At 30.6% G+C, this 13,854-nt stretch overlaps 1 protein-coding gene and 1 long non-coding RNA gene across 2 annotated transcripts; one reads left to right on the forward strand and one right to left on the reverse strand.

The window, feature by feature from the left end:
• Nucleotides 1–1,313: 1,313 nt before the first annotated feature.
• Nucleotides 1,314–1,792, reverse strand: LOC124418491. Its single transcript, XR_006940033.1, has 2 exons — nucleotides 1,643–1,792; nucleotides 1,314–1,574 (listed from the first exon to the last, which is right to left on the reverse strand). It is a non-coding gene; the product is annotated as an uncharacterized LOC124418491 (long non-coding RNA).
• On the forward strand, nucleotides 1,717–7,950 carry LOC111679084 (sodium-dependent proline transporter-like). The gene is made up of 11 exons (XM_023440576.2): nucleotides 1,717–1,992; nucleotides 2,134–2,268; nucleotides 2,327–2,469; nucleotides 5,736–5,781; nucleotides 5,844–5,886; nucleotides 5,954–6,080; nucleotides 6,144–6,471; nucleotides 6,539–6,687; nucleotides 7,183–7,305; nucleotides 7,373–7,579; nucleotides 7,642–7,950. The coding sequence occupies exons 1-11, from the start codon at nucleotides 1,830–1,832 to the stop codon at nucleotides 7,924–7,926; spliced, it is 1,749 nt and encodes a 582-aa protein (XP_023296344.2). The 5' UTR covers nucleotides 1,717–1,829; the 3' UTR covers nucleotides 7,927–7,950.
• The last annotated feature ends 5,904 nt before the right edge of the window (nucleotides 7,951–13,854 follow it).

The raw sequence follows: 13,854 nt of genomic DNA on the forward strand, positions 1-13,854 counted from the left end.
AACTTCTGCCTGGAAGCTTGTGTTTATGATTAGGTCCTTTTTGTCTTCGATTTAGAATCACAGGTTAACTTTGTCGCAGAATTTGGAACCATTCGTGTAGCAACGGATTCCTGCTGGTATTTGCTCTAATGTTCCGCTTAATCAAGACATTCTATATAGAATTTGTATTTCAAAGTTTCCAACAAATTCTGTGTCTAGTATGCGAGCCGGCACGTTCGATCATTGTATCAAGTATACATTGCTGACGTGTGCTATAACCGATTATGACCAGTTAATATATTAATATCTATGAGCGTCATATTTATTAAAACTTCTACCTGAAATCTTGTGTTATGATTAGGTCCTTTTTTGTCTTCAATGTAGATCCACAGGCCCACTTTGTCGTAGAATTTGGAAACATTCGTGTAGCAACGGATTCCTGCTGGTATTTACTCTAATGTTCCGCTTGATCAAGACATTCTATATAGGATTAGCGTTTCAAAGTTTCCAACAAATTCTGTATCTAGTATGCGACCCGACACGTTCGATGATTGTGTCAAGTATACACTGATGACGTCTGTTATAACCGATTTTGACCAGTTCGCCGTTCGGCTGTAATCGCCGCCTCATGTCATATATATATTTTAATGGATGAAATATCTAGCAACATTTCCAGAGCATTGCTTGAAAAAGTACACGTACACATGTACGATGAACTCCTTGTAGTAGTTTGATATGAACTATGAATATGAACTATATTAGCCTTATTTATCGTATTCTGAATATTCAGACTTTAGGATCACTTCGTGGATTACTTCGCAACTTATGTCAGCCATTCTATCAAGCATATCATCAAGATGCATACATTCGTGAAAAAAGACGAATAACGAGCGACTAGGTTGTTAGATGTTAGTGGAAATTGTCGGATTTTTTGATGGATTAACTCTTTGTCAGACATTCTAGGTGGAACGTATACGTAAAGTACATAGACAGAAAGAGTTATTTCACTAAGTAATTTTTAAATAGTTTGCTGGGTTGTGATGTCAGAATAATACATTTAGCATCATATGATCGGCTGTGATTAATCATAGATCTTTTATTTACTTACTTCCACTATTTAACATAAATAGATTAAAATATACAAATGTTTTCTTTCGTACTTAAAAAAAATTACCCATATACCCGTATGTATTATTTTATACATAGTCGTACTACTGATAAGACCTTGCATAAGACCATATTATTAATTATCAATTTGCTTATCAAATTTCAAGAAATAAATATTATTGAATTTTTGTGAAATTTTTGACGTTAAGCGACAACTTGGAAAAACAGTACGTTTATAATTAATTTTATTTAAGACTGAAATATTACAAAAAAAAAGTCTGAATCCGTTTTAATTTGAAGAGCTACAAAATTTCAATTTTCAAGATCTTAAACGAGTGTTAGAAATGATGATAATGATTTCAAGTAGAGTCCAAAGGACCACTTTTTGATAGTTTTCTTTGATACAATTTTGCTGCATTTATATCTCTTGTAAACATTTTGTTCATTCTCAGTTCCAAAGTCCAAATCTTTTCTTACTAACAGATCTGCTAAAAGTACCAAATGTAGGGTATTATATAAACATAAGATTAGGTACTTTTTCTTCTCTGAAACTTACATTAAGCATTCTATCCCCTGCTTAAGACGGCAAACAATTCGACAACAATGCGGTAAAATGTGTTGCTCGTAAAATCTCTGATGACATTTATTTTTAACACTCACATCCGAATAGATTTAAAGAAAATTTTTAAACAAAAACAAAACAAAATAATATTTGTGAAAAAAAACCAAAAAAAAAAGAAAACATGATCTATGAATCATCATATGAAAGTGGACGTATACCGTTTGTGCCCAATGGAAATCGTGGTCATTGGTCCAAAATCAGTGATTTTATATTTGCTGGTTTGGGTCTATCCTATCGCATGGATATTTTTCTATTATATATACAGCTATCAGATAAAGTATCAGGTGAGTTCTTAGGGTTTATTTTTTTTTGCGCTTTAAGTGATGAAATTTTTCATAAAATGAAAGAAATAAATTTTTAAATTTCACTAAATAATAAAATGAGTGATTTTATAATCTAATACTTACAACTTTTATTTTTTTCAGTTACTTCCCTTTTACCCGCTTTTATTATAAGTTTAGCTTTGTATACTGTGCCTCTCTTAATGGTTCAATCTTTTATGGGCCAATTTTCAAGCAGTGGTTTTATATCCGCTTTTCGTATATCTCCTATATTTAAAGGTAAGTTCGAAAATAGGTCCCAAGTAAGCGATAGATGAAAAAACATGTTTTCTTCCAGGCATTGGTTATGTTTCGTTGGCTCTGAATGTCTTAGTGCTGATATTTTATAGTCTATTTGCCATGATTCCACTGGTATATTTGATAGGCTCTTTCAAACCTCAATTGCCCTGGAGTTGTGATGGTACCTACAATTGGGTTGATGTAAGTAAGTTTATTTAGTTTCCTTCGATATTTCAACAACATCCGTTGTCAGAGTATACACTTACCTACTTACGACAACACTATGTAACTGTTCGTTGTCGAATGATTTGTCAACATTACATTGTGTTGTTGTCAATATTTATATACCTTAACCCATTCGTTCCCACTGTACTCGTTTGGGTACAAAAAAAGAACCGGTTTCGTAATGCTAGATTGTCCATATTACTGAGATTTTTGTAAAATTTTATTTTTAGAATAGTACTATTGGATCTAAAGAATGTACCAATTATGTTGTACCTTTCATTGCAATTTGATGCCAAACTCTTTTATTTTGAGTTGAATGAATGAGAATTTTACTGAAAAATGAAGTTAACAGATCAGTCCATTAGGATTTTGTTAAAAAATTTTTAAAATTTGTTTTTAAGATTATTTTTATAAGCATAAATATTGATGTACTCGCTTGTGTACAATGGGACTATCCATGACTATTTTTTCATATATTTTAATTATCTTTTAAGGATTTTTATGTCCTATTTGCTTTTAATAGTTCCAAATTTTCTACGATCGTAGATCTTTAACAATACTTGACAATGTGATCTTTAAGTAATTCAAAATTTGCTTTAGTCAGTTATCTATATTTCAAGATCCTAAAGGAACAGAAAGTTTAATCTAAAATTATCATTATTTGATGACCTTTCATCTGATAAAATTGGATATTTTCAGATTATCTCAGATTCATTTTAATATTTTTAAAATCCGCCAAAGAAGTCATCAGATTTCTATAGAAAAGTGTATTTTTTTAAGCCATTTTTTTCTCATGAGACTCCTTTTGAGACTATATTCTATAGAAAGTTTTTTATTTAGATAGTTTTGGCAATTTCCTATAGAAAACTATCTTTTCTATATTCCATACAAATGAAAAAGGTCTTAAGAAAACAAGTTCCCTCTTGAGACTGCATTCTATAGCAGGGTTTCTTATTACAGACAGTTTAAGCAATTTTATATAGAAAACTATCCTTTCTATATTCTATTCTCAAGAAAATGGTCTTAAGAAAACAGTCTTCTGGAGAGATTTGCTATAGAAAAGAGTCTTTCAAAGACGAAGTCTTCTCAAGTTTTCTATAGAAATGTGCCTTCTTATCCGTAACAGTTCATTAAACAATTTTCTTCCTTAAACAATTTTCTATAGAAAAGTGTCTTTCTTAAACAGTTGTTTATAGAAAAGTGTCTTCCTTCAACAGTTTTCTATAGAAAATAGTATTCTCTATCTCTAATCAGTTTTCTAAAGAAAAAGTCATCTCTAAGATGTTTTCTATAAAAAGGTGTCTTCCGTCAAAAAGTTTGCTATAGAAAAGTTTCCTATTAAACACTTTTCTATAGAAAAGTGTCTTTCTAAGCAGTTTATTACACAATTTTCTTTAGAAAAGTGTGTTTCTTTAACAGTTTTCTACAGAAAAGCAAATTCTTGAAAAAAATTTGATTTAGAGAAGTTTCTTGTTTAAACACTTGTCTATAGAAAACGTTCTTCTTCAAACAGTTGTCTATAGAACATTTTCTTTTTTGAACAATTTTCTATAGAAAACGTTCTTCTTTAAACACATTTCTATAAAAAAAGTTTCTTCTTTAAACAGTTTCCTTAAACAGTTTTGTATAGAAACTTGTCTTTTTTCATTATGCTGTGTATACACGGTTGTTAGATCTTACAACGTTGGCAGTAAAATGTGCAGAAAATGTCTAATAACAGTGTCTACTTACAAACTTGTCTTACAATATTGTCAGTAATGCTTTTTCTAACAACGTTGCAAAAGAAAAAATGTAAATTCGGACGATTGTAAGGCATTTTCTGGACATTTTACTGACAACGTTGTAAGGTCTGACAACCGTGTATCACGGCTTTTAGTATTTTATAGAAAAGTATTTTTTTCATATTGTTTTCTATTAAGAAGTTTCGTTTTAATAAACTTTAAACCTTTGTATAGTAAATGATTGATCTATTGGACTGTGAATATCACTTTAATGTAGAAGAACTAAGTGTATAATTTAGACCTTGTGGGTCGCAGAACTATCTCCAGAACAACATTAGTCTATAGTTATTAACAACGAATGTTGTTGAAAAATTTATTGTCAACTTGGTATCAGGCGTGTATATATCTTTTCCCCACAGTCTATAGGAGAGTTTTCATAAATGATTTGTTGTGATGTTTGTAATCCATATAAATATTCGTTCTACATCCACTTGTTCACCTCTATAGTGATTAGTTCATTAAAGATAATCGGTCATACACCTCAGAATTATTATCTGAGTCGATTTAACAAAGTCCGTCCATCCGTCAATGTAAACCTTGACAAATTTATTTTATTGTCAACCGAAACATAGGACTTAGAATTTACCTAGGAGAACAATTTCGTTTTCTTTACTTTTCTATTACTTAGGACATAGATATCAAATAAAAAAATCGTATGAGTATATTGTTTTTTGTCATTTCGTTTGTAACGCATCGAATTATTGGTGTAAGACCAATAAAAGTGTATATATGCTGAGTCCTTATTAGATTCTCAGAAGATCTAGCTATGTCCGTTCGACTGTCTGTCTCTTGAAAATACGATGGGACGTTATAGAAAATAGACATTTTGCAAAGATATTCTAGTTGTTGCAGATTATTTATTATTAAAAACGTCCAATATGGGTGCACAATTTCACCTAGTTCCCTTTATAAGGTCCTCTTCTGAAAATGACTATAATGTGGATAACTGGCTAAAAAACATATAAAGCTATGAAATAAAACATAGACAGGTTTAATTGGAATTAAATATTTTTGTTAAATTTTATGAGGATCGGCAGATAATTGATCCCGCGCCCCATATAAAGATACCATTAGAAAATTGTGTTTACGCCCATAACTCCCAACCAAATTCAACATGTTTTATGGGAATTAAAATGTCGTCGCTTCCTTTCATTTTGTTAGGATAACAAATTTTATAATGATCGGTCTATAATTGACACTACCACCCATATAAAGTCCCCTTTTAGGAAAATACTATAACGCTGATAACTTGCTTAAAAGTACATCTATAGCAGTGAAATTCCATACCATATTCCATAGATCTCTTGGTCCTTCATTAGCAATGAAACTCTACTCCCGAATTAAATGAGGATCGCTCCATGTTTTATCTATTATACTCATATATAAAGCCTCATTTAGAAAATTTTTCATATGCATATATCAACTACAACTTTAATAACAATTTTTATATCTTATATTTAGTTCTGTAATACAAAACCGACTAGTAATGAAACAGATGACTATTTGGGTAAGTTGCTAAATTCTATTACAATTGATAAGAGACGCAAATAAAAACACTTCATATTTTAGATTTCCAAAATTTTTTCCAAGTTCCATCAAATTCCTATTTTCAGTAAGTACTATTTAACCTAAAGTCAGTAAATAAAATTTCTCAAATTTTATATAACTTCATTTTACAGATCTCTCTTTAGCGAATTTCATATATTTGGTTTGAAATTAACCCTCTCGTTTCAACTTATTATATCGGCCATATGTATTTGGATAATTATAGCTGTAGTGTCACAAAAGTGTCGAAAAATTTGTCAGGTTCGTAAGCATTAATAAAAAATTTAAATCCTGCAAAATTTCTTTAACGATTTTCTAATTCAGATAGGCCAATTAATACGTTATTCGGTTTGTATTGTTATTGTTTTATTGATTCTACTCATTGTACGTCTCAGTTTTATACCTGGTGTTGGTGAAGTCTTCTCTGATATCTTTACACCAAATTGGCCTGACTTTATTGATGGCATAAAGTCTATACCGAATTATGGCATATCAGCCTTTGGCCCGGGCTGGGGTTTAATTTTAACTTTGGCTAGTTTTAATAAGTTTAATACTAATATCAGATATACCAGTTGGTTAATCGGTGGGGGCCATATGCTGATGATCATATTGTATTGTATAATGGAACTGTTAATAAAGGGTTGTGTATCATGTAAGTTTATTTTAATTAATAATTATTATATTGAGATTTTCTTATTATTTTTTGTATCTTCTTTAAGTATTAACTCATGAAAGTTTTCATGGAGGAAGTACACCTTACCTGGCTTTATATTTGACTGGTGGCAGTGTGTTTGATTCATTGCAATGGGGAAATTTGTGGTCGATTATGTTCTATTTAATGCTTGTTTTAGCTGGTGTGACATTAATGGTAAGAATATATGAATTGAAGAGTAAAGTTTCTTCGTAATCAATAAAGACAAGATCTATGCACCCAATAGGAAAAAAATTAAACTATATTTTTAAACGGCCGTCAGGAGAACTGAACTTGAGTTTGAACAAGAACTAAACAAGAACTGAACAAGAACTGAACTAGAACTGAACTAGAACTGAACTAGAACTGAACTAGAACTGAACTAGAACTGAACTAGAACTGAACTAGAACTGAACTAGAACTGAACTAGAACTGAACTAGAACTGAACTAGAACTGAACTAGAACTGAACTAGAACTGAACTAAAACTGAACTAGAACTAGAATTTCAAGTAAGCTAGAACTAAACTACAACTAGACTAGAAGTAGCATAATTGTATAATTATGTAAATATTTGTACAGAAAGTACTAACTAGTTTACAAAAATATTTCGATTCTATCCCACTGTAAGCAATATAACAATCTAAACTTTTCTTCCCTTTCTTCATATATAGATAATCCAATTAAATATAATATTGTACAGTATTTTCGATGAATTTATAACATTAAAGAAAAATAAATTCACCATGGGTTTTATATTTGCAATGGCAATCTTTTCATTATATTTTGCCACTGAGGTATGTTCCTATCTACATGATTCTTCATTTGAAAGTGTCTATATTGTAAACTTGTTTATCCTTTTAGCACGGCTATGAAAATTTCCTATTTTTAAGATTTGATACTTTGGTAACACAATCGTTAATTGATTTACTGGTGATCTTGGCAGTTTTATGGGTTTATGGACGTAAACGGTTTCAGCGTGACTTAGAATTTATGATTAATGAACGTTTTGCCACCTGGAAAGTTTTTGCTTTAAGATTTTTAGCACCCATAGTGCTATTAATAGCTTTGGTAAGTTAACGTTTACATCTTAAATAGTTTTTTTAACAAACAAAAATATTATTTTCTTTTAGACTGAGGGTCTATTGGTTTCATTTATTCATAGTATTTATGGTCGTACTTCAATTACTATTTTTAATTTACTGCTGAGACCTTTGCCTTGGCTATGTGTACCCGGTTATGTTATTTATTGTTTGGTAAAGGCAAAGGGCCCCTTCACAGCTCGCCTTTTAAAAAGTGCTCGACCTACCGACTGGTATCCGGTTGCAGTGGAAGATCGTCATAAATATGAAGATATTGTTAATAATGGCAATATGTCACATCCGTTAAATGTTTTAGATGATGGAGAAAATGCATGATTGTTTTATACTATTTAAAATTAATTTTTAATGTGTTTCTTTTCGAAAAAAAGTTAGATATTCGGCTATGTCGAATTATATATTTCACATTTGTATTGGTAGTTAGCAATAACTTTTTTTAAATATGATTTTTAGCCAATCTAGAACGTCTTATAAGGAATTGGCTTGGTTATTCTTACCCTTGTCGATATAAAAAGTTTTTAAAGAAAGATTGATTTTTAAGAAGTTAGAGTGCTATATTCGGCTGTGCCGAATCTTAAATACCCTCCACCAGCTACTTCTATGTTATTACTTTTCTAATTGATCAAATATTTGTAGAAATAAGTTTTCTCATGCCTTTAATAGAAAAACTCGCAAAAGTTACATATATTACAATACCAAGATTTATTGAACATTATAAATTTAGTAATTTGCATGTATGTATATGTGTGAAAGATTTAGAGATTTTCAAAATACAAATACTTATGTATAATTTTGTTCAACACGCTTTTAGGGGGCTGGACCTAGTATGGAAGAAATATATGTATACAAAACTAATATTTTTGCCAAATTATATAACAATAGCATAATTTGGTAATAAGTAATGTGCGTTTAAGAGATTTTCGTAAAAGGACTTTGTATGGGAGCTATGTACAATAATGTACATAAAGACAAAATTTCAGAATTCTGTATCTATGTCATTACTTGGTAATAAATATTGTGAATCTAAGTGATTTTTTGGACCTAGTATGAGAGCTATGACCAAATATGGACCGGTCGTAAAACAATTTTATAGTGAATTTATGTATATAAGCGCAATATGTTTGCTAAATGTATAGATATAAATATTTGGTTATGAGCTATGTGTGTTTTTCTAAAAGCGTCGGTATATGGGACCTATGATCAACTATGAATCGATCGGAAAAACATTTCACAATATTATTTCTCTGTATATGAGCCACACTTGTGCCAGACTTTATATGGATATCTTAATTTAGTAACGAGTTATGTGCGTTTTAGTTGTTTTCGGGAGGGGATCTTGTATGGTAGCAATGACCAGTTATAGACCGATGGAAAAAAATTTCTTAGTAATATTTTTGTGTATATGATCAATACTTGTATCAAATTTTATATGGATATCTTAATTATGTAATGAGATATACGTGTTTAAGTGTTTTTCGGAAAGGGAACTCGTGTGGGAGCTGTGACCCATTATGGACCGATCGGCAAAAGATTTCGTGGTAATATTTCATTATGTGAGAACAATGCTTGCACAAAATTTCATATGGATATCTTAATTCAGTAATGAATTATGTGTGTAATGTCGAATCATAAATAGACTTCATTTTTGGGTTCCATAGCGACAATTTTACAAATACAATTCGGTGATTTGAAGAAATTTTCGGAAGGGAAACTAACATAACACAGTACAAACTGGATCACTTTTACTCTGAATATACATATATACAATGTACATAATTATACAGAGACCTTTTGGAGCTTTCGGAAGTACATACATATGTATGTATGTATATATGTATGTATGTATGTATATATGTATGTATGTATGTATGTATGTATGTATGTATGTATGTATGTATGTATGTATGTATGTATGTATGTATGTATGTATGTATGTATGTATGTATGTATGTATGTATGTATGCATGTATGTACGTATGTATGTATGTATGTGCTATGATATATAGTGAATTGATTCGAAAAAATTAGTTAGAGCTAAAATCTTATAAATTTTTACCAAAAACTTTTGCATCCTTGTGAATATTTGGAAAACATATTGGCGGACTAGCACCTCCAACTTTTTTATCCAACTTTTTCACGAAAAACTGTAACGTCCATGGGAACATTTCGGAGAAAAGTAGGAAAACGTTTATCAGGCGGTCTCGGATCCTCTCACATGAATAAATACAAAACGTCGTAAACTTAAAAAACTTTTGGAGCAAAATTTTTATTTTGTACAAATATCTTTTCTTAAATGTAAATATTTTAGTAATAAATTGGAGAAGGAGGGTGATGCATGCGTCCTCTCGTATGCAAATAAATTTTCCGGACAAGCCATAGATAATATTTTTTTGATGAACTTGGTTCATGTCATTTGCTTAGTTGTAACGTGTTTTAGATGAAAATTACATAAGGTCTCGGAATGTATATGATTTGTTTGGTCTCAGATTAATACATCTTGTTGTTACACACGGTATGGCACACTTATATATACGCTCTATCACCACCGATGGTGATGTAAGGATATATCAATCTGATCGGCTTATATTTAATATAAAATTATAAAATTTCACTATTAACTTTCGGTAAATTACACAAAATTACACTTTGAACGATCCATACATGCAGCAATTAGTAACACACATGGAATACTTTGGCGATAAGATCATCACCTAATGTCTTGGATTTTGCATGTAAATAATCTTTCACAATTTAATGAAAAAAATATATATAAATATAATATTTAGTACAAATCTAATAAATACATTTGTAAACAAAGACAAACATTTTAGTTTTAATTTTTAACTGATAATAGTACATGAAAACGTTCATGTACAAGGGGTTTTCATTTAGATTTTGTTTTTGAAATTTTATGAATATATGAGTGAATTTGATTTCGCAATTTCGATTAATGAAAATTTCAAAAATGAACGACAAATTGCCCAGCGATTTAGCTTTTTAAGTATTTGTTTCTGTCGTTGCATTAAATCGCTTGTCTACACCAATAAGCTATTAACATTATATCAGTTTCAGGCCAAACTTGAAACCCCTATATTTATACACATTGGGATCATGGAAAAAAATTAATTCAAATTTGCGTTATACAAATCAATTAAAATATTTACTCTACATATGTATGTGTAAACAAAACGATATTTTGTATTACAAATAAAATATTGCAAAATATAATTCCAATTTAAATTATATACATTTTAGTAAAAACCCCAAGGCCCTATAATATATCGCAATTATCTAATGAATATTTCTAGGAGAGTAACACGATCGTCTGCTTAAGGATATAATGAATAAATTTGTAAATTGATATTAATTAGTCTACTCTGTCATCGAAAACCAGAAGTACTTACTGCTTGAGATATTTAATATTCAGATAATGATCTTTGTTGATCTTTTTACATACCAAAAATAGTATGAATAAATTTGTTAAACTAATGTTCGTGTGTAGTTAATTTTTCCCGCCAAGTTCACTAATAGTGACGTTAATTAATTAATAGTAAAAATGAAAACAATGTTTCATAATGGTTCATATGTTTAGATATATAGTTATGTATACATAAGTACAACGTTATTGCCATGAGATACATTTTCATTGAGAAAGATGGAAAAATTAAGGAGGAAATACATTTGAAAATCTAATTGCACCAGATGTTTCTGTAGAAAAAGTAATTTAAATTAAATGAAAAAGATTTGTCTCAAAAAAATTTAAATTACTAATAGCAATGAGAATTTTTACAATCAGAAATCTTTACCTTTATGTAGATATATTACAATTAATGCGTGACCTACATCTTAAGTAGACCCAATGTGACCCCTTCAAAAGTTGTGTAGTTTCTATGATCGTTTTGTGCCTAATTATGCTGTTGTCAGTGATCATGTCTAGTTATATCATCCCAAATATATCTGGAATTACATCTGTCATTTCCAAGCTTTAGTTTCACTTAAAATGAGGGAGGGCAGATTGTCTACCACATCGAAATACTGTATTCCCCGAGGACCTAAAAACTGAAAAATAATAAGATAAATGTTATGGTGCAAGTCTAGTACCGGCGGCAAGTGTTTATCTACTAGCGAGTCAAGTTTCGTCATCATCTTTTAATCGTGAGCAAAAGACTACTATGGAGGTGGGAACCTTGTACTCCTTGGGGGACAATGCACATGCCATGGCAAAAACATAGGGATGAAAGAGAAGGATGTACTCGGAGAAAGCTCTGAGCTACTTCAGCCTTAAATATAGGTGAGGACTCGGCCTCAGAGATACAAGCCGAAATGGCTCAAATCGGCGGCGGCTGGCCGACGGTAATATTTTTCAAGCCGCGCCGCCGCCGTCTTCTTTCGGCTCAAAAGCTAAGCCGGCTTAAACGTAGCCGCTGATAAAGATTGGAATCACACATGTATTTCGGAAAATAAATTCACCAATTTAAACGGAGTTGCCACTATTTTAAATTATTATTGAAAATTGTTGCCACACAATATTGTGCTAATATTAAAATTGTGAAAACTACTATAAATGTTCATTTTTCTGCAGAAAAAAAACTTATATAAAGACAGGTTTCTATATAACAGACTATTATACAGAGATTTTTCAATATAATAAACGGATATAAGGCGAATAAGGGTGACAACGCCAAGCTAGATATTCCGAACACATACACGACGGCGTAATCAACCTCGAAGGTAAGGGTATATCAAAAGAAGTCCCAACAGTTAGTTAGTTAGTTAGTTAGTTAGTTAGTTAGTTAGTTAGTTAGTTAGTTAGTTAGTTAGTTAGTTAGTTAGTAAATTAGTAACTTAATATTATTTTTTTTTTCTTGTATATAGAACTGAATACCTAAATCGTTTAAAGGAAGTGAGAGAGTATTGATTTCCCATCTTCTGCAACTTTTGTCCTAACATAAATACGATTACGAAGTTTAAATTCTGTTTAATGATGCCATTCCTTAATGGATACCGCCAGATTTTTGGTAAAAAATTTGTTAGCTGACCTCTTTATAGGATATATTTTGGACTATTGTCTACCAAGTAAAGCACCCGCAAAAAGCTTAATCTATTTAAAATCTTAACCTTAATCTCTACATAGATCACACCCAAATTTTACCGGCATGTATGATCTACCTAAATTTCTAAGTTTTACTTGATTTTTTCAAAATTTCCCAAGAATTCGTATTTTCCCCTAGTTGTTGACATGGGAAAAGAAACACATATTGGAAATTTTTAGGAAATTCAAATTCCAAATATACATTTATACATACATATGTATGCATATTTGTTGTCGTAGTCGGAAGATAACCACAAAATGACATTGTTCAGCAACACTGCACTCAAGTAAATATTTTGTTTTTTTTTTCGATTTTTTGAGAAAGTTGTACTCAAATGAGTTGACAATTAAGTGATGAGAAACTTAACGACACGATGATGAGAGAATGAGAATGACGATTACGACTATGACTGTTGATGATAATGACGATGATCGCAAAATGGTCATGGTATTTTGATTTCTACACAGTTGTATGGTGTAAACAATTATTTATATTGTTGTAGTGGTTTTTGTTATTGTTGCTGTCTTTTTGTTGTGATAACAAACTTATCGGATGTAAATTCGCGTACACAAATACAAAAAAAAAAAACGAATATAATCCAAAATTAGAGATGAGCATGAAGCGAAATGAAAATTTTTGCAACAAATAGTACTTTTTCCATTTGGAATGATTGACTTTTCTTGATTTAAACTTTAATTTCAACTATCGATGCTTTTAGACGTATGTATTTCGGTTCCCTGGAACACTATTATATCATTTCTTATATTTATGCTAAAATATAGTCATTAGGGATATAGCCTTATCAATTACAGAACGACCGAGGGGGCAATCTTCATGAAATAATTACAGAAGCTATGGTTCTGCACTTGTTAATAGAATCCTAAGGTAAAAAACACTTCATTCCGAAATTGTTTTATTTAAAAATACGAAAATATTATTATGTTAAAACGATGATGACTTTGTAGGCAAGTACTTACTACGATCGCTCACTAAGAAGGAGTTAAGTAAGTAGTTTAATTTTTTATTAAAAAAGAGCCGACTTTTGCTATCCATCTATCTATCTATCCATCTATCTATCTATCTATCTATCTATCTATCTATCTATCTATCTATCTATCTATCTATCTATCTATCTATCTATCTATCTATCTAT

The sequence above is a fragment of the Lucilia cuprina genome, chromosome 2 (assembly GCF_022045245.1).
Source record: "Lucilia cuprina isolate Lc7/37 chromosome 2, ASM2204524v1, whole genome shotgun sequence".
In the NCBI taxonomy this organism is placed as follows: Eukaryota; Metazoa; Arthropoda; class Insecta; order Diptera; family Calliphoridae; genus Lucilia; species Lucilia cuprina.